Genomic DNA, 20,401 nt, shown 5'->3' with positions numbered 1-20,401 from the left:
TATGTATGGGCTTATTTTTGGACTCTTAATACTATTCCATTGGTCTGTGGATCTATTCTGATGCCAATATCATACTGTTTTGATTACTGTAGCTTTGCTATAAGTTTTGAAACTAGTTAGTGTGAGTCTCCCACTTTGTTCTTCTTTTCCAAGATTGTCTTGATTACTAGGGGTCTCATGCCATTCCACAGAAATCTGAATATCTGGGTTTTTTTTTTTTTCATTTTTGCAAAAAAGGATGTTGGAATTTTCAGAGGAACTGCCCTGAATCCATACATTGCTCTGGGTAGAATCTCAATATTAAGTCTTTGTATCCATGAACACAGAATATCTCTTGCCAATTCCTTTTTGATCTAATGGAAAGTAAATTCAGGGCAACCAGTCAAAAGATCTCAATGACTATACAATACCATACTCTTGTCCCCTGACTTAACGTGGCCTTCATTTTTCCACTCTGTGATGAAATTATGATGAACTAATCCTGGAATAACTTCCAGGGTCAGTGAGATCTCGTATTAAAACCAAAACAAAAGCTCAGAGGAGCTACTTAAGTGTTAAGTATTTTAACAACTTAGGTAAGAAATACTGCTTTATTATAACTTATAGTTCCATCACAAAGTTAATGAAACACATACACACACAAAGAAATATTCTTATACACAGACATACCCACACAGCAAAAGACTGAGTTATACTATTTGTATAATTGATATTAAACCTTATTAGGAGAGGAGGCAATTATCTATAACTAAGATATTAAGAGTACTATAGAAATAAGTGTACTTTGTTTATTCTACTTAATTCTTTTAAGAATTCAATGTTCCAGGCATCAAGTCTCGTTCTAAATCTCTCAGACTTTCCTGGGAGGTGTGTCTTGGGACTGTCCACCTTGGATGATAGAGAAATGGATGGGAGATGATTATAGGGAATGACTCAATGTGCTGCAGTGAGCGACAACCTTTTACGCTTATGAAACACCCCTCAGTTAAAAAAGTTTTGAGCACACTTCTAAAATACATGTGTTTATAAATTATATACTTGAACTATCCCGGCTCATTAAATTACGTACTAGCAAAGTTTCATTTCTCTTGTTTTTAGACAAAAAATTATAAGATCTAATATTTTTTTCCTGCAACATACCGAATCATCCTGTACCCCAGGATGAAGACAACTGCTTTAGAGTGTTAAAAAAAGAGGGAGATAATGGGGCAAAGGTTTTTGCTCCTTAGTCTACATCCTAACTCTGCACATTCTTCTTGAAACTCAGACCCTCTGAATTGCTCTTTCTCGAGAGTACTGTATCACTTAAAATCTGTTAATGTTCCTTCATTAGTATCACTAATAAAAATTTCTCCCTACTCCATCATTATATATATAAGAAAGCTTCCCAGTATTGCTTTCAGGGTCAACAATCCTGTTCTGTGACATGTTAGGTTAGAAGAAAAGAGCCCAGAGCATCAGGCGGCTCCCAGGAGTGGCCAAGGAGAATCTGCCCTGTTGGCATAGGAGGCTGGAGAGTAGCCACAGGCAGGTCTGGGGGCTGACAGACCCCTCAAGAGATACGGTACATTACCACAAGGATTTTTCTTTTGGAAATCAGTCAGGAAATAAAACTCCTTCTCTTGCCAAGTAAGTGGCTGGTTACTCACCCCTTCCAACAGAAATAAAATGGCAGATGGGGATGGTCACCAATCTCACGAGCAAAGAAATTACAAAAAGCCCAAAGTTAAATGAGGTCATCCTCCGGGGTAGCACTGTCGGACTACTATTTTTCATTTGCCAACTGATAAAGTATTATCCCTTCCCTTTGTAATCTTTTGTTTCTAAGGAGACAAGGACTCCCACTCACCTTATTATTTGTTAAACCACATTTTGGGTCACACTAGAAAATGGGATGGAGCCATCAGGCCAGGCTTAAACAAGTTTGCTGAGACAGAGGGGACTGTAATGCTTGCATAGACCAAGTGATGGGAAAGGACAGGAGTGTCGGGAAAGTGAGACTGGACCCAGAGAATGTGTGTGGTCTGATGGTTTTTGTCTGATTTTTGTTTTAAACTTACGTCGCTGAGCCTTTCCCGAGAGCTGCTCCTGTGGAAGCCCTTGGATTCTCCGCTGACGCTGTCACTGTCACTGTCCCTGCAGCTGTTCTGACCTGGCTTGAGCTAAAGGCAAAAGAAAAGAGGAAAAGAAAAAAAGTCAGTGGTCTCCTCACACAACTGCTCCTTTGCCTGTGTTCTTGAAGTCTTGTCAAAAGTGAACAACTTAAGGTCCTGCATTTTAACACTCTTCTCAGCTTCTGAGTCGTGCCAGGCAAGCTGCCATAGGAAGAAACATGGAGAAGGATCAGCAAAACATTTACCATAAAATGTCAGTGTAAATAAGAGTGAGCAAGCCTAAAAAAAACACTTGACAAAAATCTAACAAAGGCCCATGCATTTTGGAAAGTAATCTTCCCTCAGATTTTTCCTCTGTTCCACTGGGAGGGTGTTTTTTTTTTTTTTTTTTTTTTTTTTTTGTCAATAAAAAGACCAAAAACACTGAATTAGCTACAGTCAGATTACACCAACTCTGGTTGCTCACCTTATTTCCCCCTGTCCTCCTCTGACGAAAGAATACAACAGAACAGAACGAAAAACAATGTTTTCTTCTCCTAGGAGAAAATGATGAGATGCTGTGTGTTATCCTTTCACCATTGGGAAGACACTGATCCTGATTTCTGAGGTCTCTTGGCAGATATTTAAGAGTATCCAGATTCAGATATACAGCTTAAGTAATTAAGACACAAATCACTCAACAAATACGTATTAAGTGCCACGTTTGGACCTGGTAGTAAGAGCAGGAAATATGATGCTAAACCAAAAAGAAAAAAGTCTCTGATCTTATGAAGCTTACGTTTTAGCAGTTTCTACACATTTACCCAGCTCTGATCCCCATGTTCAGAAAATTCTACACATTCATCCATCTCTGATTTTCATGTTCAGAAAACTCTACACATTTACCCAGCTCTGATTTTCCATTAAAATGAATAAACACATAGAATTTCAAACTAGTAGTCTATATGAGACTAGGAGACACACACATATGGACCATTAGCCGACGAGGGCATCATCAACAACCACCTTTGCAGAGACCCCAAGCAATCTGATGCAGGTTACAACTCACAGCCCTTTTATAATGTTCTCAATCTAGCAAGAGAACGACGGCAAGACAGGCAAATACAACAACACAAGGAAATACACGCTAAATGGAACACCAAAAAGTAGCCAGTGACATTAGGAAGAAAAGGAATCTCTGAAGCCTTGGATTTTAAAAGCAGATTGAGCTCCTACGGCTGAGAGGAGAGGGGAAGATACTCTTGATGGGAGAGAGGCAGAAAGCAAAGGCAGGAAAGCAACATGCCAGGAAATGATCAGAAGGAGTCTTATCTGAAACAGAGATTTCCTTCTGGGAGGAAATAGGAAGAAACATTACAGAAGGGTACATGGATCAGACATGGAAAGTCTCAAACAAAACACGGGCCCCATGCTTCTGGGCAGGAGGGAATTTCAGAGAGAAGAACAGGTAATAGGTAGCAAAATTTTTGCTTGCAGGTTTTCATGTGGCTCTGGGGCCAAAGGGGAATGTGAACCAAGACAAATGGAGAATGAATCTGAATCCACATTCCCTGTCTAATGTGCTTCTTTTAAAAACTACAGTTCAGATCCCACTTTGGGTCACACCATCTAATAAGCTGTCCCCAAATCCCCACTATACAGAGCACTCTTTTTTGCTCTCAGCCTTTCTATAAATCCACTTTTATCACTTTCTTCTAAAAATCCCTTTCTCCAGAAGTCTTCTCTAATGGAACCCAGAAAAATGATACTCATTTTAGTTTGTATCCTCCTGGGCCCTTAAGTGCTTCGTTTCCTTCTAAATTACTGCTAAATCTGCTAATTCTAAGTTAATTCAGATGCAAGCTATATGAGCCTTTTCTTATTACTATGGAATAAAAGTTCAGAATATTGTCATTCTCTTCAAGTTTTCATTTTTATACTTATAATAAAGGGGAATTTAATCTAAAATGAACATCATTTTCTCTCAATTTCCTGAGCATGTCATGTCCACCTCTGTCCCGCATCTGTCTATTAAACACTAGATTTCCTCAACCCATAAAGCTCACCCTCACTTTCTCTCTGCTTTCCAGGTCAAAATTGTTTTGAAAGCTCACATAGGATCCACTATGGTTTTTGAAGAGCTCTTTCTTTCTTTCTTTTTTCAAAATTTAGGTAGTATATCATTCTTCATTAAAGGCTTTTGATAATTATGATACATTTTCAAGTCTGAAAAGGCTTACTGTTAAATAAATTTGACAATAAAATCTGTATGTGGAGTAGACACTTTAATTTATAGGCCATGTCATAATTTTTATCTTTCTGGATCTCTGAGTTAAGAAAAAGCAGGTAAAGCTACCTCCAATGTACGAATGACGAAACAAATAGAGCAAATGATGTGCTCAGATTTAGGAAAGAGGTCTAGGACTCAACCCATGCCTGCTTACTGCTCTCTTCATTTTACTTCTCAGACGCTATTTAGATGTCGGCATTTCACATGGAAATAATGAGTCTGCACTATATTTGGATTTTCTATAGAATACGTTTTCAATATATTCAATCAATAGATTTATACTTCATTCACACAAAAAAGAAATCTTATAAGGTGATATTTGACCAAGAGATGTTTATAAAAACTCAGTCCCTGAACCTAGATGAGAAATAAACACCCAGCAGGGAATTAATAGTTACAAGAGCATAAAGATTTCTCCTGATATCCATCCACCTGGCTTCCCCAAATCTGGACATTGCATCTGGGTCTCTTCCATGTTTCTTCATGGAAGGAAAGTGATGACTTCAACAGGCCTGACAAGAGACTTCAGCGGCTCTGATGTGTATCATCTGACTACATGTTGATCTAGGCTAAGGGCAAAACCCAAGAAGCACTGAGACGAAGCAGCTTCCTGGCCTTCCCGGTGCCCTGCCAGCAAAAGCACTTGCTGAATTCTCTTCGGCGAGCCTTACGTAAAATCCAACCCCACACTACCCTTTTCTCCTCCAAAGCCAGGCTCAAGTTTAAAGGAAACTTAGGATTTTAAGCTGTCAGACAGCTCAATATTTCAAAGAAATGGATTGACTACAGTAAGTACTAAAGCTAAACCACAAGATTTCAGGCAAAGAGGTATTCATTCCTAATCCCATGAATACATTTAAAACTGGCATTTTTAGCCTTATCCAATGGATCATTTGGGGTAGCACAGCTAACTTAGAAGTTGTAATCCTTCACCTGAAATTCCCAGCTATTGCCTAAAACCAAGAGACATTACAAAGGCCAGGTGCTGGCTTAAACATTTAAAGACCTAAGGAAAATCGATCCGCCTGCATTGATTTGTCCTAGCATCCATGCGGCTGTTGTAAGAAAGCTTTTGCCACAACAGAGGCAATGAGATTTCTTACTATCACCTTTTAGATACTTTAAAATACCTCATTTATTTAAAAATTACTGTAATTCACTCTTATTTCCAGAAGTTTCTTCCCATCAGAATATTATATAATTTAGGCATCCGAATTAGAACAAAACAGATGAAATAAGAGGAAGCTAGTATCTGGCATGAGTGGTAGTAATCCTATCAATAAGATTAGCAATTTTTATAAACCATAAGAAGTTGGCTTGTTTTCCATTATTTCATTGTCAACAATACATTCAAAAACTCCGAAGCTGTGATCTTGTTAGAGTTAACTGTTATTAATGGCTAATTAGGAAAATAACGATCTGCGGTTTTATCGCTGTTAATGAACATGTAACGAAATCCCATCACCCTGGACTCAGTGAAGGTGGAGCCATTCTGTACACCCCTGCCAAGATTTGTGAGCCAGGCTATGCCACTCTTTTCAGCTTCAGTATGGAAAGTTCTAGATGCTAGATACTCAGTAGGTGTCATTAATTCTTCAAACAAAATTCACAGAAGGATAAAGTATGTGGAGAAGACACCTATGCCTGAAACTCAAGAGGAATGACTTGAATTATGCGCTGCAATGCAGAAAAGCATCCAAAAGTAATCTACCACCACCGTTTTGGTTCCTCAAAGCAGCATAAACCCTATCTCAGACTTCTGAGTTTTCCTGCAGGGATCTGAATGAACTCCACACAATGTTTTTAAAAAGTGTCAATAAGCAAGCACAGACTTTTCTTTTTTTTCCAATGATATTTTGTATCATTCCTAACAGCAAAACAGCAAGTATTTAATCTTGTAAAAATGTGGGTTTTGTTTTTTCAAAAAGAAACTTTCCCTATTTGTTGGAATCTTCCCCATACATTGGTGGCATGTGTACTATTTTTAAATTTTTGCTTTATTTGAATATAGTCGACACACAATGTTTTACTAGTCTCAGGTGACAACATTGCGAGTCAACATCTCTCTATGCTATTCTATGCTCCCCATAAGTGTAGGTACCACCTGTCACCACACAACACTATTATAATACCATTGACTATATTCCCTTTGTTGGACCTTTTTATTCCTATGACTTATTCATTCTACCACTGGAAGTCTGTATATTCCACTGCCCTTCCCTCATTTTGCCCATCCCCTCATCCCACGTTCCTCTGCCAAACATCGGCTTGTTCTCTGTATTTAAAGGTCTGATTCTGCTTTTTGCTTATTCATTTGTTTTGTTAATTAGATTTCACATACGAGTGAAATCATACAGTATTTGTCTTTCTCAGTCTGACTTATTTCCCTTAGGACCTTCTAGGTCCATCCATGTTGTTACAAATGACAAGATCTCATCCTTTTACATGGCTATATGATAATCCATCGTGTGTGTGTGTGTGTGTGTGTGTGTGTGTGTGTATGTGTCACGTCTTCTTTATTCATTCATCTATCAACAGACAGGTGGGTTGCTTCCATATCTTGGCTATTGTAGATAACGTGAAATAAACAAAAGGGTGCATATATCTTTTCAAATTACTGTTTTTGTTTCCTTTGGGTAAATACCCAGTAGGGGAATTACTGGATCATAAGGAATTTCTATTTTTAACTTTTTTGAAGAATCTTCCTACTGTTTTCCACAGTGGCTTATTCCTTGAGTTTTAAAAGGTATTTAAGAGGAGAGAAACAGAACCAAACTAAAGAACGTAATGAAAAAACTGACTCACTGAAATCAGCTAACAGGAAAAAACTCCCATAAACAAAATTACAAAGTTGAACAGATAAAACATTTTCTTAAGAAATTATTAATACATTGTATTTTTAAATGTACAGTAACAAGTTGTGCCTAAAAGCTAAACTTTAAATTGTGGAAACTGGGGCAGGGCAAGGAATTTGTGTAAAATTTCTCTGGGATCACAGAATCAGAAGTTATTTTCTTATTGGCTTCAGTAGCTTCAGAAAGTGTTTGAACAAGGATTTGATAAACATACAGTTCACCATTAGTAAAATTTAGATAAAAATAATGTCTTCTAAATCACTGTCAAATATAAAAAGGATTAAAATCATTACCAATATTCTCTATTGAGAATATTTGGAAAATAAGGGAAATAGCAGGAAAGCAAAACTATATGACTAAGTATGTTGGTTGTAGTAATAATATATACAGATTAAGCCCTATTTTTTAAAAAAAGGACACTTAGTATCTGTTAGGTAAAATAAATAAAAAATATCCAATTATTTGTCAGTGAAAACTCCTCAGGTTAAAAAAAAAGAGAGACAGGAAAAAAGACAAAGAATTAGAAATAAATGGTTAGGTGAAGTCATAGGTCAAAGACAGTCATTTTATAGTTATAAGAGGTACCATCTTTACCTTTTACACTTCTGTACTTTATACTAAAGGAGAAAATTATCAACTTTCATGGGCCAATGTCTAAAGTAAAGAAGTATCTTAAGTCATCAAGAAATGGAGATGGGAGTCTATAGCATTGTACTAACCAGGGAGCAAGAACACAGAGCCACAGGGAAGGACACAGATGCTAAAACACTCAGTTTGTCTCAGGTTGGTACGTAGTGAATTTGGTAATTCTCAGAGACCAAGTCTTTCAGGGCACCCACAGGCCATCGGCACCAGCTGCAGATGGATGAGGCCACAACGAACATCAAAATACATTTCAAAATGTAGATATCACCTGAGCCACCTTCTCTATAAAAATTAATGACAACCTCACCTAGAGATTTTTTTAAAGTCTTTTTTTAAAACACATTTTTAAAAATTCTCTCCACATGGGGCATCTGGGTGACTCGGTTGTTTAAGCATCTGCCTTGAGCTCATGTCATGATCCCAGGGTCCTGGGATCAAGCCCCGCATTGGGCCCCCTGCTCACTGGGGAGCCTGCTTCTCCCTCTCCCGCTCCCCCTACTTGTGCATCCTCTCTCTCTCCAATAAAAAAATAAAATCTTAAAAAATTCTCTCCACAATTACAGTTGAGTCAAAGACAAACACACCATTTTAAAAGAATAAAAAAACTAGAAATATGTAAGATAAAACGCTTATAGGATGCTGTAAATTCTGTCCTAAAGGCTAGCTTTTTAAAAAGTGGAAAATAATAGAAATAAATAGACTAGTTGCAGAGATCAAAAAGAAGACAAAAAAGCAATGGCAGGGAAAACTAGAGAAAGGAAATTCTAAAAATGAAAAGTACAAGGGCGTCTGGGTGGCTCAGTCAGTTAAGCAGCCAACTCTTGATTTTGAATCAGGTCATGATCTCAGGTCTTGGGACTGAGCTCTGCATCAGGCTCCGTGCTCAGCATGGAATCTGCTTGAGGATTCTCTCTCCTTGTGCCACCCCTGCCCCCTTTTGTGCTCTTGCTCTCTCTCAAAATAAATAAATAAATGTTTTAAAAAATTAAAAAGTACATAATGAACTGGAAATTAAAATACTGGACACTATTAATAAACTAGAGTATAAATGGGAGTGAAACCCAAGGAATTAAAAGAGACATACTTCTTACAAATCTAGGAATGAAAAGAGATAAAGAGCAAAACCAAATGCAGAAACATAATAATGTGATAATTTAATAATATATAATGTGATAATATAAGAACATGATGATTATTATAAAAATGTGAGAACAGATCTCTAAACTTTAATACTAAACATTCTATGGTGGCACCGTCAAAATCATAATCAAATAGTGTAAACTTTAAAAATTTTTAAACAAAATTTGATTCAGAGCATTAAGAAAAATATGCAAAGCTAACCTGTGCACAAATCCAATAATATAAATGAAACACAAAGGGAACAAAGGAATGATTTTTTAAATAAAAAGACCTGCAAAAATCTGAATAAATACAATAAATTGAATTTAATAATAAAGTAAAGGGTAGTTCACCAAGTTCTAACAATTTTTCACAAGAATGTAAGAGATCACTAATTTGCAAACGGACACAAGGGAAATTTTTCAGTTGATGGCAAAAGTCTAAAATTGGAGTATGGCGGTGATCATACAACTCTATAAATTTACTAGAACTCACCCAATTGTACACTTACAATAAGAGAATTTCAGGACATGTAACTTTATATTTCAATAGGGAGGTTTAGTTTAAAAATAGAAAAGATTCCATCATTCTTATCTCTTACTCCAGAAACAGTCCCTTATTAAGGACTTACCTGTTAGGTCAGGCTCGGGGAAGAGAACTCCCTTTCTTAAAGTCAACTATGCTGCACAAAAATCTACTCATGAGAGTCAAGAGGAGGCAAGTTATCCTGAGGGACATCTTGGAATTCTGCCTACCACAAGACAAGAAAAGGAGAAACTGCTTCTAACTCCATTTTTCATAAAATAATTCCAGTGGAGTTAGTAAAGTTTCACTACAGCAAAACAAAATAGGGTTCTTGGACATGCCCGGATTTCGGAGTGTCATTTATCTAAATGTGTCAGTGATGTTCCCAAATAAATATTTAAGGTACGGCACAGATAATAACTTGAAGGCTGTGTTATTAGCTTGGAAAGGGAAACTATCCAATTACTTCCATTCGCCAATCACATACATTATTCAACACTTAACGGGGTTTGGTGGACTTCGCAGCAGTAAAAATAAACCCTGAAAGTTAATAAAGAGAGGAAAGTAAGCCAAGATCAATCTAACTACATAGTTTCAAACATAAACAAGAAGCAATTAAGACAATCAAGAGCAATCTGACCAACTTTGATATCCTTCCAATAGACACACTCAACCCAGACAGCAGAACTTAATAATGTTCTACAGCTTATCAGGAGAATCGTAACTCTCTATGATTTAGCCAAGAGGCTATTACGATATTGTTTCTTTATAACTTAATAATGTGAAGGGAAGAGAATGGAAGTGTAAATAGCAGGGTTTGATATATAACTCACATCTCTATCTACAACTTGGGTACTATTTCTAGGTTGAATTATGTTGACAAAAAGCATGATAACATACCTGACTTCATTTTCTACTGAAAAGAAAGTCTAAACTATAGGGGGTGGGGGGAGGGAAGGATGTACAAGAATGGAATTAAAGAGAAAAGCCTGAATGAGCAAAAGATGTTTGGCATTCCTTGGGTATGACTGTGGACTACAAGATAAATCTGTTTTCAAATTAGCTCGGAAATTCACAGGCAGTACACGTGTGCAATGCAACAATAATTTGATGAAAGAATGTTTGACTGCTTTGGCAAAGTTTCTAGCCTTCTGATAATGAGATTTTGATTAATAAAAAGAAATTCTGAGACAGTATTATTTGGTTGGTGAGAATGAATATACAAAAATAACAAATACACAGAACTTACGTTTTATATTTTGCTATAAGAAAACATGTTTTCAAACAACTTTTTAAATGGCCTGGCATTCTTTAAAATAGCCATCACTCCTAGACACAGAATGCTTTATGTCTTTTTCCCCATTCTACCATAAAAAACTAGCCAACTGAGCTTGAAGGAAAGAAATATGCAAGATGAGTTTGACACATTTTGTCATCCCTGAAAGACCATGTCAAAGAGACTTGCGAGCCAAATTTGAGGTGCTTCCACTAATGAGGATGGGACAATTTTATTGTCAATAGCATAATAACACAATGAATTAAAACATATCAAACATGGTTATACAAGTAGACAATTATATTAAAAGAAAACCAACCAACAAATAAATACCTTATTGGTTATCTTTGGAACACCTTCTGAGGTTGAAAAAAAAAAATAAAGCAAGGAATCAAGCATCAATGGCTGCTTTATCATAAAAAGAAAGAAAACCAGATAATGCATGCCTCCTGATGTGAGAACACATCACTCAACCCTCTCAAAACAAACAAACAAACAAAAACAAAACAAAACAAAAACAAAAACCAAATCTGAATCTGATTTACCACAGTTTCTAATACAAACTTATAAGAAATGTAAGGGATAGGGGCACATGTTAAACTATCCATCAGGGGATGTGATATCAGCAAAATCCAGAATCTCCCGATTCCGTCAGTGAATCAATTGCAAAGTAAACACCAAAGACTAGGAATGAGATAACACATAGGGCATCTCAACCAACTGCAAAGTACTGATCTTGTTTTAAACCTAATTTGTACGAAGTGTAAAATATTATGAGGCAAACTCAGAAATATGTCCATTGATGAGTGCTGATGACATTAAGAAATTATTCTATTTCGATACAGTTACAATAAAAAGGGAAGGCCTTTTGTAGATGCACACCGAAATATTTATAACCAAAATGATTTGGCATTCGGGATTTACCCTTCAAAATAAAGCAGGTGATAGGGAGAACAGTGCCTGTGGGGAGGGGGTTCGGGACGATTAGGGATACAGATGAAACAAGATGTCTTAATTGTTGAGGTTGGATGATGAGTATATACATGTGGGCTTATTACACGATTATCTCTACTTTAGGATGCATTTTAAATTTAACACTAAAATAAGTTTTAAAAACCTTATCTCCAGAAGAGGCATTATTCTCCCCTAACCCATATACGTAGTGGCTATTCATTTTCATTGCTAGATCTAGAATTCGTGAGGATATAAAATACTCTGGTTGCAAGCTATCAAAATTTTTAAGATAATGAATTTTTAGAGCAAACCTCTTTCCAACTTGCCACTGTTTTGATACCAGTACATTTCAAATCCAATCAAAAATTAAATTCTCGCCAAGGCTGAGGGTCCTCCTCTCCCCATGGGTCTCTTTAATGTCTAAGTAGACTCAGGCTGCCGTAACAAAATTCCATAGACTGATGGCTTAATCAACAGACATTTTCTCACAGTTTTAGAAGCCAGAAGTACAAGATCAAGGTCAGCATGGGCAGTCTCTGGGAAGAACTCATTGTCTTCCTGGCTTATAGACAGCTACCTTCTGTGCCCTCACATGGTGGGGAGAGGGAGAGCTAGCTCTCCAGTGACTTTTGTTATACATCTGCAAGGCCCTGCCCTTTATGATCTCGCTTCACCTTAATTACTTCCTTACTCCAAATACATGAGGGTTCAACATATGAATTGGGAGGAGGCATAATTCAGTCCATAGCACTTAGTAACCTGTATATCACTAAACTTACTGCCAATTAGTAACTATTCCATACTAAGCTCCATTATTTCCATAAGAATAGAAATGAACTGCTTTAGCAAGCATTATACTCGACTTCGAAAAAAAACAAAAACTACAGACATTTTATAAGTGGGATGGGTTCCACGAATGCATGTTCTAGAATATTTGAGATCTCTCTTACAGACTGAATGTCCATCCAAAATTCCTATGTTTGAACCCTAATCGCCATTACTTCAGAAGGTGACTGAATTTGCAGAGAGGGACTTTAAAAAGGTAACTAAGTTAAAATGAGGCCATTAGGGTGGGCCCTGATCAAATCTGACCTGTGTCCTTTTAAGAAGAGGAGAGAGAGACAGAGAGAGAGACAACAGGGAGGCACAGGAAAAGAGAAAAGACCATGTAAAGCCACAGGGAGAAAGCAACCATCAGCAAGGCAGGGAGAGAGGCCTCAGGAAAACCTGCCAACACATTGACCTTGGACCTCTAGTCTCCAGAAGGGTGAGAAAATAAACTCCTGTTTTTGAAGTTACCTACTCTGTGGTATATTTTGTTATGGCAGCCAGGCAAACTAATATAATCCTTTTCTTTAGGGTACAAACATCCTGGCTGTTATTTTTCCCACCTTAGAAGAGAAGAAAATGAAACAAGACAAACAGAAGAACCCAGCTAGCCTTACATTTCTTTCATGCCCTTTACAAATAATTCTTGAAAACATTTTATTCAGTATCGCCAATTCTTTTCCTCCAATTCTCTGTTTAACCCGGCCCAATGAGGCTTTTGTCCTCACATGCCATGAAATTACTCCTGTCAAGCTCAACAACAGGCTCTCAGACGCATTTGCAGAGCTCAGGGCAAGAGACCCAAAAATTATATGGCTAAATAGTGAAAAGTTAAAATCATGCTAATACAGTATTAAATAAAATATCTATCATCTGACCATGTCAAATGAATGTTGGTAATGACAATGAAGGCCAGGTTATAATTTAGAATTCTGTATTCCTTGAGTTTTCTTCATGGAACGTGGCAGTGTAGAAGATCTAGGCCCAGGCCTGGTGCCCTTCCCTTCCTATCTATATTTCCATCCCTTGTCTCAAGAAGCCTCACTTGCACGTGTGGTAACATCCTAGTCCATCCTCTAGGCTCCTTCCACACTGCCCACTGGCCCCAACTCTACTAGCTGTGCCCCCAGCTCAGGTTCAGGCATATGCACAACTGTGGTGCAAGGTGCTCTCAGGACGATGGACCCAGAAAACAGATCCTCAAAGCCCGACTGAGGACATTTGGGCTGGGACTTCTGGAGTCCTACATAATCAGTAACATGTGTAGAAGGAATGCAGTGGGCTGGCTCCAAGTGGGCCCATGTCCTTGGCCCTTTGAACTCTTCCACTCTAGGAAGGGGTACGACCTGAGGAGGGCCAGAGCAGGGCTCAAGCAAAAGTCTCTGTTGCCTGGTTTTGAAGGAGTCCAGTACTAGTCAACGGTGACCTACGAATGCTAAACCTAGTGGTCACTGTCAGCACCTATCTTACCGACCTATCTATCCAGGGGTAACATCTGACACAAGAGATCATTCCTGCATCCCTGAAGCACTCTGCTTCACTCCTGCCTTCCCTCCTACCTCTCTGGCCACTCCTTATCAGTCTGGGTTCTCCACTTTGTCCCAACTCTTAATGTTAGGTTCTCCAGGGCTCGGTTTTTGGACCTCTTCTTTTTTAAGCCTATACTCACTACCTTTAATGATCTCATCCAGTCTCAATGTTTTATATATGAACTATGTGCTGGTGATACCTAAGTTATACCCTTAGCCTCAATGTCTTCCGAAAATCCCAGTCTTCTAAATCCAGGTACATCCTTCAATTCCACTTATACATCAAAAAGGCATCTCAAACTCAAAATGACTAAAGCCATATTCTCAATGTTCCCAATTGTTATTGTAAAGTTGCTAAAGGTTGCAACTCTACCTTTCCAACTGCTTAGGACAAAATCTTTACTCCCTCTGTAGCTACCACTCGACTCAGAACTATCTTCGTCTCTTGCCTGGATTATGACCACTCCTTCCTATCTTACCCTTGCCTGCTACTTCTGTCCATCTCTCCCAACAGCCAGAGTGCTCCTGCTAAAAAGTCAGTCAATTCATATCCTACTCTTCTCAAAATCTTCCAGAGTCCCTCCATCATCATCAGAATCAACACCGAGGTCACCACAATGGCCTACAAGGTAGCCCCCACTGTATCTGGTTCCCCCGTTATGTCTCTGGCCTCATTCTCTACTACTCTCTGCCTTGCTCCCTCTGTAACAGGTTTACTGGCCACTTCACTGTTTCTCAAACAAGTCAGACGTGCTTCCACCTCAGGGTCTTTGCTCTTGCTGCAACATCTGTCTGAAATGTTCAGCTCCCAGAAGGCACAAAGCTCACTGAGGTCTTTCTTTAAATGTCACTGTCTCAGCGAAGAAATCCCGGATCATCCTGTTTACAACACTAACCCTGCTTCTACTAACACCTTCTCATGTAGTGTATATTTTGCTTCTTTTATTCCTGCTTTATCTCCTCCAAACTCCTGCTACCTCAACCACATTGCAATCAGATAATAAGTTATCACAGAATTTTTATCTGTTTAGTTCACTTGTTACAGGTAGAGTCTAAAACGGTGCCTATAGTTTAATAAACATTCAATAAATATCTGTTTAATTCATCACTATGCATACTCTTTTAAGATCTGCACTATGTAAGTCAGCTTTCAAAATCTCCCAGAGAATGGCTCTTGGAGCTATTAACAAAGAGTGTGACTGGGTCATGGAAAGCTAGTCTTCTAGGATTAGCCAATAAGGAGAGCTCAAAAGCAGTGACTACATGAAAAGCAGCATGTGTGTTAGTAAACTTGTGGGCTTTGGTGATATACAAAATCGGCCTTTAAAATCCTTATGCTCCAAAAAAGCGATACTGCTGATCTTGTTCTTGAAAAAGCAATCACATGTAATTTAAGATATTTTAGATAGTCAAATATAGGATTATAAAATGAAAAGCAGCACATAATTAGAGTTAGTTTAATAAATCTTCATCCTGGCATTTGAGACTTTTAAAAGTACTTGTTCAGTAAAAGGTCAAAAACCACTAGCAAGAGAAGTTAATAGCTCTCTTAGCATTATACATCTTATTGATGAGATTGCCACTTTAAGTAATTTAGATAATATGAAGCATTAAAAAATCTTATTTATTTTATTTTCTAACAGTGTTTTTAAATTAAAAAAATTATTTTCTTATTTTTTAAAAATCAATCCAGCAAAGGCTTCTTCCAAAGCATCCCAAAGAAAGGCAGAAATGTTTAAATGTGTGTACTACCAAACACGGATTAAGAATAGCAATAGTTATAAAAGAAACCCAATTGTAATAGAACCAAATACACTCTCCTGAGTAAATTTTTACATGAAAAAGTACTTTCTAGGGAGATGCTATGTTTGTTCTTGCCGCACAGCAAAGAAACGGTTTGTATGACCTCCAGGACTAGCACACTCCTCTTAGCAAAGAGATGCGTTCCTGGAAACAGGAACAGCACCTGAATCAATTCTACAGATACAGAAGGTCATTGTCGCACTGAGCCAAAGAGGTCGCCACATCCTACATTGACCTGCTTCACTTACTCCCATGATTTGCCTGGCCTGAGAAACCTGAGTTAGGGACTCGGGGTTATGACATACTTCACTTCCATACAGCAAGTGACTTTCACTCGGTTCCAGAAGATTTAAAGTTATGAAGTCTCCCGCATTTTAAACCTGAGCAAAACAGACATAGGGAATGGAATAATCCAATTTTGAATGAGGGGACAGCTGAAGCAAGGAGAACAGAGAGAACATACACAGAGAACCATGAATTTCCCAACTATCAGAAATTCTTGGTCTAAACACATGATATTTCTCCAAAATGTAAAAACGATTCAGATGCATAAAAGTTTCTGATTCTTGGCATGATTTTAGCTGATTGGCATAAATTAAAGAAGAAAGAATTTAACAATTTTTCTGAGCCAAATTGAGACATGAGAAGACAAAGACTAGGCTATTTGGAGACATCAATTAGAATCCCATGCAAAGATATACCAGTTCTCTCCACTGTCTGTCTATACATCTGACAGTTAACTAGAAATAAGATGACACTAGCTGAGATTTTTCACTATGAGGATAAGAACTTAAGGCCACCAATGTTCAGCTATCAACACAAGGGCAAAGGCTAGTAAATGAGGGGTTTTGCTCCTGGCTCCTACAGTTCTAGTGCTCACATATTTCTCAGTAGGACCCCAAATATCTCAATAGCTGCATATAATCAAGAAAGAAAGCAACTAATATGTCTACTATCAGAATATCCAATCTTCATATTATTTCTAAGAATCTGCAAACTAAATTGTACTTCTCAATTTACATATGGAGAAACTGTAGAAAGCTGAGGAAGACTAAGTAATTTGAGCAAAGTCACAAAAGGCAGAATACAGAACCAAGGCTGCCTGACTCTGTTAAGAGCTACAGCCCTTAGTAGTTATGAAGAGCTAGTGGAATAGGGCAGGAAAAGCATGTCCTTAGAATCTAAAAATTTAGCCTTCCTTCATCCCTCCAAATTCATAAATTCTGTTTGCACGTTAAGGGTTGTCATACAGTTTAAATCAACTACTGAATCAGCTCTACAATCATCCCAATCTCATCATGAAAATACAAGTCAACTCATGTTACCAAAAAAAAAAAGGAAGGAAGGAAGAAAGAATGTGAAAAAGAACACACATAAAATACGCACAGCAGGTGGGGGGGGGGAACTACGGCTATTTGGGACACTGGTGTGTTTTAAAATTATTTTTCACTTCCACATTCCAAATTCCCTAAACTCCAAACAGATCAAAGTTTTACAGATTATCCCCGAAAAAAAAAAATAAGACAAGAAACACAAATTAATAACTATTTAAGCATTCTGTTTCATCATGATAACAAACAGATGGTTTTAATATTCTGGAGGCTAATTCCTGAACAATTAAAAACACAGCAAGACATTAACATCTAATGAAACATTTTAACTACCAGTATATGCATCTGCCATTAATTCCCACACAGTAAGGTCTTGGATCTCCTCAATCTGTTCTTTATTAAGGAAAGTTTTTCCACTCTGAATTTAGTGAGGTAGAGAATTAACAACTGTTTTCAATCAGCAATCAGCAGGATATTTCGCCAATGTGTACTGAAACCATGTACACGATCAGACTTAAATTTATTCTTATGATCGCTTTGATGTACACACATTTGCAATTTAAGAACAGATCCAATTTTCTAATTAGGTGTTTTCCCCCCAAAACCCATGCCAGATTAGCCCCCTTTATATACAACAGAAACTCATAGAGCTGTGACTAAAAAAAGGTGTTGTGTTTAATAATGCAGCTAACTTCTGGCTCGAATTCCCAAAAATGTCCTAGCCTGCTATCTTCTACCATTCCAGCAACATGTAAAGGCAACAATCCCAAGAACACTGAAGGACAAACGGATGTATCACATTCTCAGATCTGGCAAGTTGAGGCAGGATAACCAGTTACCATTACACTGTTTCCATTTTTATGGTAATAATAACATCGCACAAATTTGTTTGTTCTTATACAATATTCCAGTAACTGTACATAATTTATCTAATTTAATCCTCACATACATTTTCTGAGGGCATATAAAAAGTCAATTGTAATGTACCCCCTTACAGTCAAAGAAACTAAAATTCAGAGATGAGTGACCCAACCAAAGACACCCAGAGAGGGGTGGTGAGCTGAGCTCCGACACTATTCCTGGTCCCCTGCTGATGCTCCGTTGACTGCCCTGAAGGCAAAGTCTAGGATTTGTGGCCCTGAGCCGCAGGTTCTTTTCCAACAATGAATATTACCATTTTAAGGCTAAGTAAGTGGAGGTCAGGTTAAGGCAAGGTTAAACAGATAAGAAGAGGTAGACCTAGGATGCAGAGCTGGGCCTCTGATTCCTGGGTCTGTCTTATTCCACAGTATGATGCTACCCTCCGGAGTAACATCGTCATTCACGGGCAATGCCGGCACGTTAGCACCAACTGCAGTGCGTCTGCTCCTCTGGGCAATAACAATTCCAACATTTTGTGACTTAATGACCAAATATTTTAGGGCAGGCAATTAGTAAATTAGCTATAATTATTCTGGTATCTTTGTAATAGAAAAGATTAAGTAAATGCCATCACATATCTTGGTTATTTTCTTACAACCATGTATCTCAATCCTGATTAATACATAATCTAATGTGGCTGAATCTGCACATATTAAATGTATGAACGTAGGAATTACATTCTATAAAACTACCTCAAATTTATTAACAGAATTACTAATAAGTAAAGCACACTTTAACATAGGCTTTTTGTTGTTGTTTGTTCATATTAGACCCAGACAAGCAAGTAAGTATACAATTCCATTTATCTTAGCTGTCTGAAGGAAGAAATCTGGATTAATTCAATGAGGTTAAAAAAGCCCTCTAATCTACTAAAGTTATTTTTATCTCTTTTTCAAAATCTATAGGTGCTAAGCAATTGTCTGATTTATGACTTCACTGTTAGTCTTAGCTCTACGTATTTAGAAGATTACGAAAGCGAAAAAAGTAGAAAAGCACGTGGACTAGCTTGCTTATCAAAAAAGTTCTGCTAAATTTTAAAGCTTATGTCTATAATCCATATACATGTACAGGTATGCTACAGACTGAATGCCTGCATCCCTCTCAAATTCATGTATTGAAATGTAATCCCAAATGTGATGGTATTAGGAGGTGGGGCCTCTGGAACTGATTAGGTCCTGAGGGTGGAGCTTTCCTAAGCGCGATTAGAGCCCTTATAAAGGAAACCCTAGAGGGCGACCTCACCCATTCCACCATGTGAGAAAGAGGGAAAAGAAGGCCAGCTGTGAACCAGGAAGTAGGCCCTCAACAAACAAAGAACCTGCTGGAACCCTGATCTTTGACTTCCCAGGACTGTGAGAAATAAATGTATGTTGTTTACAAGCCCCCCTCCCCAAATCTATGGTATTTTGCTATAGCAGATCGACAATTTACAATGTATACACACACACACACACACACACACACACACACACACACACACACACACCTACGTATGTTATCTAAGCAAAGAAACTATTAATACTAAACTATCTTCTTAGAGATGCCAGAGGGCTAGTAGCTAGTTGTATAAAGAAATCACCCAAAATATTAAACAATGCAAAGTAAAAAGATTATATGGGGCACCTCCTTCATACTTCTTTGCTACTGTACAGTAAGTTAAAGCTTCATGATGTCTTTAAACCCAAGTGTTTTGGGTAAATAAATATAGAGAGCTATTTTTAAAAATACAAAAGAGATGTGGGAATTTTTCCTAGCCATCAGGATAAACATATTTTAAAAGTAGTATTTGCCCAATACTTACCCAGAGCAATAACATGGAGAATAATTTTTAAAAAGAAGAGGGTATATTGCCACAGCAATGATTAGCAATGAAATGGGAAGGAAATTCAAGTTGGGAGAGAGAAAATATTTTTAGTGTAATGATGTTTGATTCCTACAGAAAAAAAAAAAAAAAAAAAAAAAGAAAAGAAAAGAAAAAGAAATCCCTAAAGACACATTAAAAAGTCATTATGGATACATATTCAGCACCTTTTTAGGAGAAAGATGGGGGGAGGGGTCTGCACCTTTTTTTTTTTTTTTTGGCAGTTCTTATGAAAATTCATAAGCCAGATGGCATTCAATAAATGTAAAGAGCTAAAGAATTTAGTTTTATAGAAAAACATCAATTAGCATAGGAAAATTAGCAATTAAGCAATCATTATACAACATATATCAATATTACTAACGAGTGAG

At 37.5% G+C, this 20,401-nt stretch overlaps 1 protein-coding gene across 5 annotated transcripts in view; it reads right to left on the bottom strand.

The window, feature by feature from the left end:
- The window catches only part of AUTS2 (activator of transcription and developmental regulator AUTS2), a 1,104,184-nt gene that overhangs the window by 606,973 nt on the left and 476,810 nt on the right, over positions 1–20,401 (bottom strand). For all 5 annotated transcript variants that reach the window (XM_087868306.1, XM_045786143.2, XM_087868320.1 and 2 more), the window contains one exon: positions 2,061–2,162. In XM_087868306.1, the coding sequence (XP_087724432.1) occupies positions 2,061–2,162 (102 nt within the window). The remainder of the gene's footprint in view (positions 1–2,060; positions 2,163–20,401) is intronic.

The sequence above is a fragment of the Ursus americanus genome, chromosome 2 (genome assembly GCF_024610735.1).
Source record: "Ursus americanus isolate L20-20 chromosome 2, mUrsAme1.1.p, whole genome shotgun sequence".
Taxonomy (NCBI): domain Eukaryota; kingdom Metazoa; phylum Chordata; class Mammalia; order Carnivora; family Ursidae; genus Ursus; species Ursus americanus.
This window is presented reverse-complemented; position numbering and strand designations above follow the sequence as displayed.